A 13612-nucleotide genomic window follows, 5' to 3' on the forward strand; every position below is an offset into this window, starting at 1 on the left:
GGTGAAAAGTGTCGGAAGCCTCGGAACCGAGTAGAACAAAAATGGCGGAAAGGTTGGAAAGGCTGGAAAGGCTGACAGCGCGACACCCTGAAATACTCCCTGAAATCCTCACCGTTGTTCAGACGCAGCTCACCCACCAGGCGGTGAAACTCCCCGTACTGATACCTCTCTGCCAGGTAGTATTTTACCCACATGGATCTCTTTTTTTTTTGCTTGCTTCTCCAGTATAGGAGAGCAACAGCAAGAGCATTGACAAGTCTACGATTAGCCATAATATAATTTTTCTGGCTATATGTGAATGAGCGGGAAAATGGCCACAACATTGAATTGTACAATATTTAAATATTTAATTATTTAATTGTATTAACTGCATAAATTACGTTATAAAATCATTAAAATGAAAAAATGACATGACAACTTGTCGTTATAAAATCATTATTTATTTTATTAAAAGTTAAGAATTCAGGTTTGTTTATCAGTACCATAGCAACGCCAACTTCGGCTGGAATTGTCGGATAGGAACCGTCCGTAGCCTTTCGCAAGAGTTCAATTTTTTGAACGCATCCGGATGGCCAACGGACACGATTTTTTTCGCACCGCACTCGTTCGCACCTGGTTCGGACCCATTCGCATGCGGTCTGCGAATCTCCATAGAAAATGAATGACTTCCGGTCGTTTCGCTGCCGTATCGGAGCTGATTTCAACTGCCAGTGTGAAGGCGGCGTAAGGGGCAGTCACACGTAGCCTACTTGACTTTCAACGTGTTAAATCTTTTCGGACGCCGCTGCGAATATGGGCGGGAGCAGGTAAGGATATAACATTTAACATTTTAGCCGTAGCGCAGCTTCCTATTTTATAGAATACATCTTTAAAAGATTATAAAAGTATTTAACGGCTCTGGGTGGGTTGTGCAAGTTCCCAAATGGGAGGGGTTATGTCTCAACGTCATCAGGAGCGCGCGAGAGTACGGAAGATGTTGCGTGTTTGCGTCATATCCCGCTGCATTGTGGGTGGAGAGACATTAGCCGAGGAGTCGCGCCATTTTTCTTGTGTGTGTCCCGAAGTAAAATCAAAAAGCTGCGTTTGCTGACGGTTTGAATTCCTCTTCCCCTGTTGGTTTCGAAGACAATACCGAGTTATTATTAAAATGGGACGAAAGAAGAAGAAGCAATTGAAGCCCTGGTGCTGGTATCCTTTTCATTTAACAATGTGGCCTGTTCAGTGCCATTACAGCAGCGTGATCGTGAATTTGAGCTCATGCTGTCAGTTTGACACCGCAGTCATATATTTATTACATATCAGAAGAAAAACAGAAACCTGTATATTCCATATTGGTGCATTTTCTTTTCTTAATGTTATTTAGTGAATCTTCTTTATTAGGATTAAGGGCGTGTTTTTTACACAATAGCTGTGTCTCATTGTCGCAGTTGACCGCGTATCGTGCATCATAGGCGCTTTCTGGGTTGTAATCTTCTATAACTTTCTAAAATCTCATTATCAGCTCATTTATTTGTTCTTTACACAATGCAGTTCGATCTCTATACATATTTCGTTCTCTTTATCACGTTCTTTCCTCTCCCTCAGTGTGATCCTTAATCAGACTTTCAGGTATTGCAACAGAGATTTCGATGATGAAAAGATTCTCATTCAGCACCAAAAAGCCAAACATTTCAAATGTCATATATGTCACAAGAAGCTGTACACCGGACCTGGATTAGCCATACACTGCATGCAGGTACGGACAGTGATGTGTTTACTGATACATTTGCTTTGACGTTTGGTAAAGGTTGTTGAGCTATTTAATCTGTATTTTAAAGGTGCACAAAGAAACAATAGACTCCGTTCCTAATGCTATACCGGGAAGAACAGACATAGAACTGGAAATCTATGGCATGGAGGGTATTCCAGAAAAAGACATGCAAGATCGGAGAAGAGTAATTGAACAAAAGTCACAAGGTATGGTCTTGTAGTGCTTATACTAAACTAATTTGTGTAGAAAATATTCATAGAATAATTTGTGACAGAAATGTAAACTTTTGTTATCTGAGCAGAGAGTCAGAAAAAGAAGCAGAACCAGGATGATTCTGATGAGGACGACGATGATGATGATGATGAAGCTGGACCTTCATCATTTCAGCAGCCTGCTGCTCAGCCTCAGGCTGCCTACATGCCCCCAATGACCCAGGGGGGTATGCATCCTGGTCCTCAGGCCCACGGCATGCCACCCACTGGTTATGGAGGTGTGTATGCCATTCGTTTAAATAGTAGTTTAAATACATCTCAAACAAAAATGTGCCCCATTAATACTTTATATGTCTTACTAAAGGCATGCCACCTATGTTGACTGGCATCCCACCAATGATTCCTGGGATGCCGCCAGTAATGCCAGGCATGCCACCTGGGTAGGTCTTAATTTTCAGTCACTGAAGTTATAATCTTATATATTATATGATCCAGTGACTTAACTTTGGTCCTGTTTTGCGTAGCATGATGCCTATGAGAGGAATGATGCCTCCAGGTCCAGCAATGCCTCCGATGATGCCAGGCATGCCACCAGGTCAGTGTTGTTAATTATTTTATAGTCATTATGTTGATTGTAACAGTAACATTAATTTATCCAAACCAAACTTAAAGTTTTTATGTTAGTAATAGGGTATTTAAACTAGGCCTGTAGCTATCGAATATTTTAGTAATCGAGGATTCTAACGATTTCAACGATTAATCGAGTAATCGGATAAAATGTGTTTTTGCTTAATTAAAGTGCAATATTAATTATGCAAGAGAAAATAAGACTCCTGGGTCTCTTAAAATGAACAACTAAGTTTCCTTTTTTAGAAAAACTAATATTTGTATTTTTTTAAATGCATAGAATGCAATGCATACATCAAAAATAAACATTTAATTATTACCCATTGTTTCTCTGTCTGTAATTTAGTGCATTTAAGAGCCATTCAGTTGGCGTTTTAAATAATGCATTTTCTGAGATGCATATAAAACATTAATTTAATTTATCTTTTAATTATTGAAAATTAAGCAAATGTAACTTTTTGTTAAACAAAGGGGATTTACTATTAAAAATAAAACATGGAACATGTGATTAAACCTTAAAAAAAAAATAAAGTTTGATTTTTTTTTTTTGTAGTAGTAGGCTATGTACATTCTGCTGGACAATAGTGATACATATTTGGCAAATACTTGTTTTTAAAATAAACCGGACTTTTGTTTTGACGGGTTGGCGTACCCTCACAGTTCTGTGTATGTGATGTGACGCTAGTTTTACTCGAATCAAACGGTCAAATGCTCATGAAGTGACTGTCAGAGCAGTTCTGGAGATGTTGTTCATATGTTGACGTCCTTATTTAGTGAGACAGCAGATGCTTGAAATTACCGCGAGCGTCACGCGTGCTTCCGTGTGTTTAATGAATGAAGACGCGCTTCTGCTCCATTCATTAACAGAGACACGCAGAACATGCAGGATTCGTATTTAAATAGACGGTTCCGGCTTAATATTTACAGATATTAGTCCATATCGTGATTTGATGTAAGTGCAATGACTTATTTTTGATTAATTCATTCAAAATTTGCCAAATTCTGTGCTATTCCACATTAAACTTTAAATTCAGTTTTTATGACTGGATTCCGCGATTCCCTCTGTGTTTTCTGCATCGCGGAGATCATAGGGCCCTAGTTGTGGTATGCCAGCTCTATCTTGCAATGGACACACGCCAAGATGTTCTCTTTACGTTTGCCCGCCTCTTCAAATCAAAACACTGCTGACTCCTTGTATGAGATTTCGGACTCAGCGCTTGTGTCTCCTTCCGCTTTGTGGGTGACGTAAACGCGTTGTCACATTGAAAAAAATCATTGCAAAAGAACCTGACGTGAGGAGATTTAAAATGAATTAAAGAGGCTTCGAGGCAGAGGAATTTGCCTCGATCATTTTTTGTAATCGAGTTACTCGAGGAATCGTTTCAGCCCTAATTTAAACTCCTTGTGCTGTTCAGGTTGTCTTATTCTCAGGTAAATTAAACTGCTTTGTTTGATTAACAGTTTTGGTCAGTTATTTTCAGCCCTGCAAAACTATTGTGGCCAAGTATTAATTTTTTATGTTTCAAGTGGACACTTTTGTTTGTCAAAATCTTGGTGCATGAGTAATTGTTTGTGTAAGAATAGTGATATTGTTATTGATAAAAGCCATTTTTTACATTAGCTTGAGAAGAAGAAGAAAATGCTAGTCAACAGGTTGTGGTAGTTGATCATTTTCTTGTTTTTAGGAATGCCACCTCTTGTAGCTAGGCCTGGCATGCCTCCTATGGCGCCTGCAGCTGTCACTGCTCCTGGAATGACCAGCAGACCAGCTGTACCCGCCACACAGTCCGCTGCATCCAAACCTCTCTTTCCCAGCGCTGTGCAGGTACTGAATATAGAACCAGACTTATTTGCTGGTTGAGTATGTGTAGCCACTGTTTGTGAATAAATAAACTTAGGGATCATGAAAAAAAGATATTGGAACAATCTAAAGTTAGTAGTCATTATATTAGACAAGTTTTTTTTTTTGTTTTTTTATATAGTAAAGGACAATAGCTAGTGTCACGGTAAAATAAGAATTTGTATGTTTATAGGTCCCATATCTAAGTTGAAATTTCCTAGCTTTTTTCACAATAACGGGTCTAGGGGCTATTTAACTACCATATAAATTTCAAAACAGTCAGTCCACAGTAAAATGCACACAGCCTACTTAAAGTAGACACGAACCGTTGTGACTGCCGTAAAAAGGTCACGTCAGAACTACAGAGTCACCTCCTTCAATCACCACCACAAGCAGCACTGCCCACCGTGTATATATATATATATATATATATATATATATATACGACATTGTGAGATGCTAGAAACATATAAATCTGTAGACTTGTCCATAAAAACAAAAGACAATATTTTATTGAACCTTTTCAACAAGTGTGCATAAACACAAGCATTTTTGACAAACGTTTCTGTCCAGTCCATTCATTTTATCTTGTTTAACCATAGCTGTCATCGGTTTGTTTGTCTGGCAGTGGCAGCAGATATGCGATCATATTTCTAATTTGAGGCTGTATTACGGTACGTTAATGATTCTGGAACCCAACATCACAACAAGATGATATTTTAAGCTCCTTACGTGGTCGAATCTGTGCTGTTTTGAGTGGGCCACCTCCTGTTTCCCCTTTGTTTTGCTGCCTTCAGCTAGCGCTGTGACGTTGGCTGACCCTAGTTACGTGAGGTTGGCCTGGCCGTGCGTCACTCAGAAAACAGGCCAATCAGAAAAGAGTGCTCATGAATATTAATTAAACAGGCTAAAATCGACCTGTTCTTAGCAGACCTCCTAAGAAAGGTGCTGTAAAAATATAAGATTGTTTTTCGTAATTAGACCACATATATATACTTAAGGATATGAAAACATAAAATAAAACTCCAGAAAAGTGTACAATATGGGACCTTTAAGGTTATAACAACTTGCAATTGGAGAAGTACCCTTACAGAGATAAGTTATACATTATCTTCCTCTAAAATGTGGTCAGTTTGAGGGTGCTGCCCTAGTGACAAGCTGTTCTACACCCAAAGGTTCAGTTTTTGTGAGAATGTATGGTACCGGGTCTGTATCTTCTCTTTCTGTAAAAACAGATCTTGCCACTAAAGGGACTTACTGAATAAATTCAAGGTTCAGTTTACTCAGGGAGTTAAAGGAAACTCTTACTGTTATCCTTTCTCTCTGTGCTTCAGATGGGGACTGGTGTTGCGACCCTCAGCGCAGCCCCTGCAAGTGCAGAAACACAGTCTGCCTCCTCTAAGCCTCTGTTCCCTAGCTCTGCCCAAGTACGCACTAGTTTGTGTGCTTCTCTTCACATTAGCACATGCAGACATGCTTGTCTCTGTCACTCAGTAGATATGCATCTAAAGCTGTGTTGATATATTTAGGCAGATATTTAGTTGTTTGGTGTTTTTGTTCATTTCATCATGCATGCATGCATGCATATGCTTTTTGCATTGGGCATGTTAAATATACACTACTTGTAATTGTCTTATTTAAAAAAAAAATCATAACCAGAAGCTCAAAATTATCGTATTTGGAAGAGTACAGTTATTAAAGTATAGTTATTTTTTTTACCAACAACTTTTTGACACAACCTGCAGGTTACCACAATAGATAAATAGTGGAAAGATCCAAACTCCATCTCTGAGTAACTGTCATTGGAAGCCTGTGTGTTGCCAGATGTTGAGGGTGCGGGTCCTTTTGCTGTACAAATTTGATGCCCTCATGGACCGCAACATAGTATTCATTAGGGCTGCACGATTAATCAAATGTGTATCTGCATATCTTGTAAGTAAAACTGGTTTAGTTAGTAGAATTCAGATGGAGCAGCATTCACTAACAAGCTACGCAAAATCACATTTGTGATCGCAGGTGATTTAAACACGTGATTATAAAATCAAAGAAATCGTTCTGTGATAATGAAAGCTGTTTGCGTAGCTTGACAATGAACTACAGCTCTGTGTAGTAAATGCTCCAAACTCACTTCATTGCGTCAGTTGACTGTTTGAAATAAATTAGGGCTGCTCCGATCACGATCGGCCGATTTCACATAGAGCAGCTGTTGTTACTACACAGAGCCATTGTTAACTGAGAAGATGCGCAAATCCACGTTCATTTCCAGCGTTTATTTGCGCATCTTCTCAGTTAACAACGGCTCTGTGTAGTAACAGCTGCTCTATGTGAAATCATGCACCTGATGGAATTTACCGCTGATTAGAGAATCTGCTTTACTGACGAGATGCGCATAACGATCGGCCGATCGTGATATGAGCAGCCCTAAAATAAATCCTTCTGTGAGTCGATGTGGTTTCTTACACAAATAAGGCACAAAAAATATTTCGTAGTATTCTAAGCAGTTATAATGTCGATTAGCATTGCATTATTATATACTTTTGATTAAAATTGTTGTAGTGTGTTTATTAGTCACTTTGAATTAACGAAAGCAGTTAAATCTTCTGTATTTAAAGTTTCAGGGTGAGAGTGTCCTCTGGCCTTCGGATGGAGATTTATTTCTGATCACAGAACCGTTCTTCACTGAAAGCTATGCATGAAAATCACAGCTTCTGCCTAATCGCGATTTATCACCTTTGCAATTAATTTTGATTAATAGTGCACCCCTAGTGCTCATTGACTTAAAAGCAGGGCACCCTCCCGCATTCTTAACACACTCTGTGCACAATCAATGAGTATAAGAAGCCTTATGATTGCAACCACCATCATTTGAAGTGTCACTAATTTTTGAAATTATCGTATGTTATGGGATGTTTTTCAGTATTGATCTTACATTGTACAGAGGTCAAATTTATCGTTCAAATACTATAATTATCGTACATCTGGCAACACAGTTTGGACTTTAGAGGTTATGTAGATTGTGTGTTATGTGATTGGGGAGGACCTTTGCCTTAATTGTGAAATGTTTTGAAAATGTGGCTTTCATTTCAGGCGCAGCAGACTGTATCAGGACCGTCATCAACCACCTCTGATTCTCCTAAGGTGACATTCCCAGCCTACACCCAGCCTTCCTCCACTCCCTCTGTTGCTGCCTCCTCCAGCACTGTGGCCAAGCCCCCTGCCACAGTCACAAGTAAGCCAGCCACCCTCACCACCTTGAGTGCTACCAGTAAGTTGATGCACCCTGATGAGGATATCTCGCTGGTGAGTGTTTGAGTTTTGCTCTAACTACTTTTTTTGACAGTAAGTAATTGTGAATGCATTAACTGGTATTATGAAATATTGCTGAAGCACAATTGAAGTAGTTATCTGATGTTATGAGAATACATGCTGTCCAAAGTATGTTATTGTTACTGCATCGTGTCTGATTTCATTGTCATTGTCTTGGCCCCGATTCAGGAAGAGAGACGGGCTCAGCTGCCTAGGTACCAGAGGCTAATCCCTCGGCCTGGGCAGACTGCAGCAGCTGCTGTCTCGGCTCCCCCTAGTGGAGCAGTGGGAGGAATGATACCTGCCCAGCAGGTTATACCTCCTCAGCAGCCTGGAATGAGGCATCCCATACATGGTAAGATTATGTCTGTAGATATTATAATTTCAGTTTAAGGTTAAATTTGTTACATTTTTATTTTTTACTCCTATTTATTATTGGTATTTTAAATATGCATTTTGAAAAAAAAAATTCATTAAGAATTTATATATTGATCTCAGTAATGCACAACAAAATAAAATTGTTGATTTTCCATAAAACAGACTTTCTATATTGATAAATTATTTTCAAATAAAGTTTAAAACCCACCCTTTAAAAGCACCTATTTATTTGCTTTATGCCATTTTTTTTATACCATCACACTTTTATGTTGACGCTCTCATTAAAGGGAAGGACATTTACAAATCAACTATAAACAGTTCGCAGTTGGAAAATGAAGCATTACGCTGATCAAAACTTGTATGACATTTTTAATTAAAGCAATAAGCACACACAAGCTGTGGTTTACAGTGATTTTAGGGAAATTGTTGAACACTGCTGTGGAATGCAGGGGCTTTGTTATGCAGATGTAATCAGAGGTGTTAACAAGTATTTGACAGTCATTTTCCAGTCATAATCATTATAGATCATCTCTCAATGCAATAATCACTTGTTGACATTAAAAATAATGGAATTTTAAATCAAGTATGGTAGGCCTAACTGGTTAAGTGTTTAGTCACTATATGTATTTTTGCTTTCAGGTCAGTATGGTGGTCCTCCACAGGGCATGCCTGCTTATATGGGTGGTGGCATGCCTCCTTATGGACAGAGTGCCCCAATGGTGCCCCCTTACCAAGCTGGCCCACCTGGGCCTCCCATGGGCATAAGGCCACCTGTAATGTCTCCAGGCAGCCGATACTGAAACAGCGCTGTCGTCCCACTAGGTTTGGAGGTTAAACCTTTTCTCATCTTGTGCTTTTAATGTAGCCAAACCAATGAGCTCTAAACCCACTGCTGAAGAAAAACTGCATTCTGGACATTTGAGATATGTAATATCACACAAGAGTTTTGGATTCTGCCCTTAAATAAAGACAAAGAAGATAACAGCAGTATCAATGTTACAGTTGATACATGTATTGCTTTTCTTTCTATTGTTTTTCATTCAGGTTGTACAAGTACAGTATATTAGACAAAGGTTCATAATATATTGAAGCTGCTGGCCTAACAGTATCTCCATACTCAAGGCAAGTTCCCAGTAAGATTTCTGCTTTTATCTTAGTAGTGAAGCCCTCACAGCACCATACTGTGCTGTTGGACTTTACGTCCCCAACATCAGCTTGGTGAGGGCTTCAGATTACTGTTGTCATGTTGTTGGTTTTATTTTTTTTTACTGTTTGCATCCATTTATTCAGGGTTTAAATAGCACAAGGGTAAATGTGTCTCTGTATTTTTTCTTTCTTCGCTATATGTATTGTAATAAAACATACTTAATTTGATATTTTTTTTTCTTCTTGATTTTGTTTTTGTGTGAGTGTGTTTCCTGAACAGTGGAGTCTTCAGGCAGGTTGGTTTTTTTGATAAAGCCATAATGACGTTACAGATACACTCGCTCTGGCAATAACAAGTTTGTTCTGGAATGTTCATAAAGGTATTCAGTGTTAACACCATTAAAAGTCATTTATAGTAAAATAAAAAAAAAAGTAAAACTGTAATCACTCCTTAATATTTTTAACTGGTAAATTGCACATTTTTGCTTGATAACCTAGTTGCATGAATGATCTGTCCAGAAGTTGGATTTAAAATGCACCACACATTTGTCTGTGATATGCTTGATTGATGTTTCTCAGTTACCAGTATTAAATTGGTACAATGGCTTGGAAGCATTTCCTGGTTTGCAGGTAAGAGCCACTGTGAGTTACATTGTAAAGGATCTGATCTTATTGCATGTTTTTGTAGTTCATGTTCTTTTCTTTTTCTCATGTAATTATTTTACCAGAAACTGTTTTAGCATTTGGGGAAAAGCAGGAAGAATGAACTCTAAAGATATTTAACCAGCTAAGTGTTTGCCAGACAGTCACGCCACTTAACGTCTGTGTACACATCTGTCAAGACTTTTAATGCCCTAAAATCAGGGGTTTGCTGTCTTACGGAGTTTAGTTTTAACCATATTTCAACTCACCATAACCATGTGATGTAACCTTGGTATTAACGATTGTCAAAATTACAGATGTGTTACTTGATTTCCCACCATAGGTTTTCATCTTTCCTTCCCAATTCGGTGTTATTTTGAAGAAAACAAGTTCTATATTTATTGCTAAGTCAGAACATAAATTCAGTGCTGAAAAGTACTGTAAGGATTTATAGCTGAAAAGTTTTAGTTTGTACTGTGATGTTACAAATGTGAAATAAACCTCTGTATTCTAATTTGACTGTTTCATTGCTTGGATTTAAATATGCAATATACAGTACTAGTTTAAGTTCAAGTTTTCTACACATTCCAGAACTTAAAAAGAGCAAGATGTCTGCCAAGCTTTTTTTTTCTTATGAGACCACAATTTCGCTTCTAATCCAAAGCCTTCATGGACAATATCTTTTTCATTTAGTGATGCCATTTCTAGTTTTGGATTCAAAGTGCAAAATGTTAAATTAGCTGTGTTAATCTTGTCATCAAAATCTGTTTAACCAAAGCTTTTACTACTACTGGATCATTTAGAATACCCAAATTGATAACAGCTTTGCACACTTTTATTTTATAATGCAGCTTGAGGTGCCGATTGAGATGCATTTCCATTTCCAGTCTTGATTAAGCTTCTATACAACAGGCACTGTTTGGAGATGGGATTAAAAAAAAAACTTAACACTGATGATTTCCAGACCACTAGAAATGTGTCTATAGAAATCTAGTGCTTCTGCAGCCTTAGAAGTATGTTAAATATTTTAAAAGGGAAAAAAACTACTATCTGATTGACCTGTTCTAAACATTCATGAGAACACACAAGAAACCACATTTTACACTCAAAACATTCTCTGTGGTTTCCCTTATCTCTTGCACTTTCAAAAGTCAAAACGCCACCCCTTACAAAGTTGAAGTTGAAAACATTTTGAGTTAAAATGTCTTTAAAAGTGTAAAATCTTCTCAACAGGGAATCCGTATGGTATTTATTTTCAATCTCCCACGCTCATGAATTTAAAAATGATCAACAGCAGACTGGTTAGAACTTGGTTCTTTCCAATTTCCAGTTTGTGGTGTGTGAGAGAAGTGAAGAGAATAGCTGTTGTGATCAAAAACAAAGGAAACTAAATAATGATAACTGATTACATTGTAGTCAATGTATGCTTTATTTTCTGTGAGCTTTTTGTTGTTATTATTAATAATAATGTTATCATTACATGATATGCTGGAGTTTTTCTTCCTTGCCAACATTTTTTTTTCTTTGTTTTAATAACTATAATAAATGGACTGCATTTATATAGTGCTTTCAACAGACCACATGGGCATCCAAAGCGCTTTACAAGTTGCCTCACATTCACCCATTCACACACTCATTCATACACCGACTGCGGTGTCAGCCATTCAAGGCACCATCCAGCTCATTGGGAGCAGCTGGGGTTAGGTGTCTTGCTCAAGGACACCTCAACACTTGGTCAGGTTGAGCCGGGGATTGAACCACCAACCTTCCGGTGTGTAGACAACCTACATGAACCACTGAGCCGCTGCCGCCCCATAATAACCAAATTGAGTGCATTTTTCTTCCCATACTCTTTTGTTTTGTGGTCTTTTGGTATATATATATTCTAGATTAAATACATGTAAAGTAAAATGTACAGAGTGTTTTTTTTTTATTTTATTTTTTATTTTGATGATTAGAGCTTACAGCTCATGTAAGTCAAAGATCCAGTATCTCAAAATATCAGAATATTCACATTTGAGTTTCATTAAGGGGGTCATATGATGCTATTTAAATTTTTCCTTTTTCTTTGAAGTGTTACAAGCTCTTAGTGCATAAAGAAGATTGGTAAAGTTGCAAAGACTAAAGTCTCAAATCCAAAGAGATATTCTTTATAAAAGTTAAGACTTTGCTATGCCCTCCCTAAAATAGTTCATTCAAACGCCCCCACATGACTACGTCACTATGTGGAAATATTTGTGTAATGCCGCCCAAATATTCACACAAAGAAAGAAGGCGTGGTTTCAGTAACCGCAGTTAGTGTTGAAGCAGCCATGTCAGGGAGATGCCTGCCGAAAGTAGAGGCATTTAGGAATCTTTAAGATGACTTACAACAGAACAGCAATGCATTTTATGGACGACTGTTTCGTGAACCTAGGAGAGGAGGTAATTCTGTTCCCCTTGCGGGCTTGAACTGATGGTAAAACTAAGGACATTATTAACTTTCTTTACATTTATTTTGAAAAGATTAAACTCACGATTATGGAAAGCGGTGTTACATTTTGCTTGCGGTATTCGGCCAATCACAATGCACTGGGTCAGTTGGCCAATCAAAGCAGACTGCACTTGTCGGAAGGAGGGACTTTGTAGAAAATGACTTGTTTGAGAGAGGTAGGGCATAGTCTACAATAATGTACAATATTTGTTTTTTGAACATTGAAGCATGCTAACATTCTTTTACACCAAATACACAAAATAATTATCTTTTAAAAAAGTGTCATATGACCCCTTTAAATGACCATCCCAACAGTATAAATCCTGGGTATTTCTTGTTCTTTGCAAACACAATAATGGGGAAGACTGTTGACTTATGGTCCAGAAGACCATCTAAATCATTGACACCCTCCACAAAGAGGGTAAGTCACAGAAGGTCATTACAGAAATGGGTGGCTGTTCACAGAGTGCTGTATCAAAGCATATTAAATGCAAAGTTGACTGGAAGGAAGAAATTGGGTAGGAAAAGGTGCATAAGCAACATGGATGATTGCAAGCTTGAGAATACTGTCAAGCAAAGCCAAATTCAAACACCTGGGAGAGCTTCACAAGGACTGGACTGAAGCTGGAATCAGTGCATCTAGAGTCACCACACACAGACGTCACTTCCACTTCTGAAACAGAAACAATGTCAGAAGCATCTTAACTGGCCTGAGGGAAAAAAAGAACTGGACTGTTACTCCGTGGTCCACAGTCCTCTTTTCAGATAAAAGTAAATTTTGCATTTCATATGGAAATCAAGGTCTGGAGGAAGACAGGAGAAGCATAGAATCCAAGCTGCTTCAAATCCAAATCCAAATGTTTTGGTCCAATGTTGGTCTATTGTGTTTTACCAAGTCCAAAGTCAATGCAGCCATCTACCAGAAGATTCTGGAGCACTTTATGGAGATGTTAATTTTCTTTTCCAGCAGGATTTTAGCACCTGTCCACTTCCAAGTGGTTTGCTGACCATGATATTACTGTTCTTAATTGGCCAGCCAACACTCCTGACCTGAACCCTGTATGGAATCTATGGGATATTTTCAAGAGAAAGATGAGCAACGGTTGACCCAACAATACAGATGAGCTGAAAGCTCAGCAGCAGGCTGATCGCTTTCATGCCACACCTCACTGATGCTGGAATTTGTGCTAAAGGAGCCCGACCAATTATTGAGTGCATAAAATGCACAGGGGTGGTGG

General features: G+C 38.3%; 1 protein-coding gene across 4 annotated transcripts; it reads left to right on the plus strand.

The window, feature by feature from the left end:
* The first annotated feature begins 993 nt into the window (after window positions 1–993).
* Window positions 994–10415, plus strand: znf207b (zinc finger protein 207, b). 4 transcript variants are annotated; one of them, XM_059571255.1, is made up of 12 exons: window positions 994–1188; window positions 1609–1735; window positions 1818–1956; window positions 2052–2240; window positions 2327–2402; window positions 2487–2557; window positions 4275–4414; window positions 5764–5856; window positions 7517–7729; window positions 7925–8090; window positions 8753–8943; window positions 9158–10415. In XM_059571255.1, exons 1-11 carry the CDS (start codon window positions 1148–1150, stop codon window positions 8911–8913), a joined length of 1416 nt encoding a protein of 471 aa, XP_059427238.1. In that variant the 5' UTR covers window positions 994–1147; the 3' UTR covers window positions 8914–8943; window positions 9158–10415. The 4 variants fall into 4 exon arrangements, with proteins under 4 accessions (XP_059427238.1, XP_059427237.1, XP_059427236.1 ...); XM_059571254.1 differs by having other exon boundaries at window positions 8753–8935; XM_059571253.1 differs by having other exon boundaries at window positions 8753–10415.
* The last annotated feature ends 3197 nt before the right edge of the window (window positions 10416–13612 follow it).

Source organism: Carassius carassius, chromosome 17 (genome assembly GCF_963082965.1).
Source record: "Carassius carassius chromosome 17, fCarCar2.1, whole genome shotgun sequence".
NCBI lineage: Eukaryota > Metazoa > Chordata > Actinopteri > Cypriniformes > Cyprinidae > Carassius > Carassius carassius.

Excerpts from the sequence above, each read along its gene's own strand:
- znf207b (XM_059571253.1), top strand. The coding sequence starts at position 1,148 with ATGGGACGAAAGAAGAAGAAGCAATTGAAGCCCTGGTGCTG. Across the intron at positions 4,415-5,763 it reads TCTTTCCCAGCGCTGTGCAG|ATGGGGACTGGTGTTGCGAC; the intron begins GTACTGAATATA and ends TCTGTGCTTCAG. Across the intron at positions 5,857-7,516 it reads TGTTCCCTAGCTCTGCCCAA|GCGCAGCAGACTGTATCAGG; the intron begins GTACGCACTAGT and ends CTTTCATTTCAG.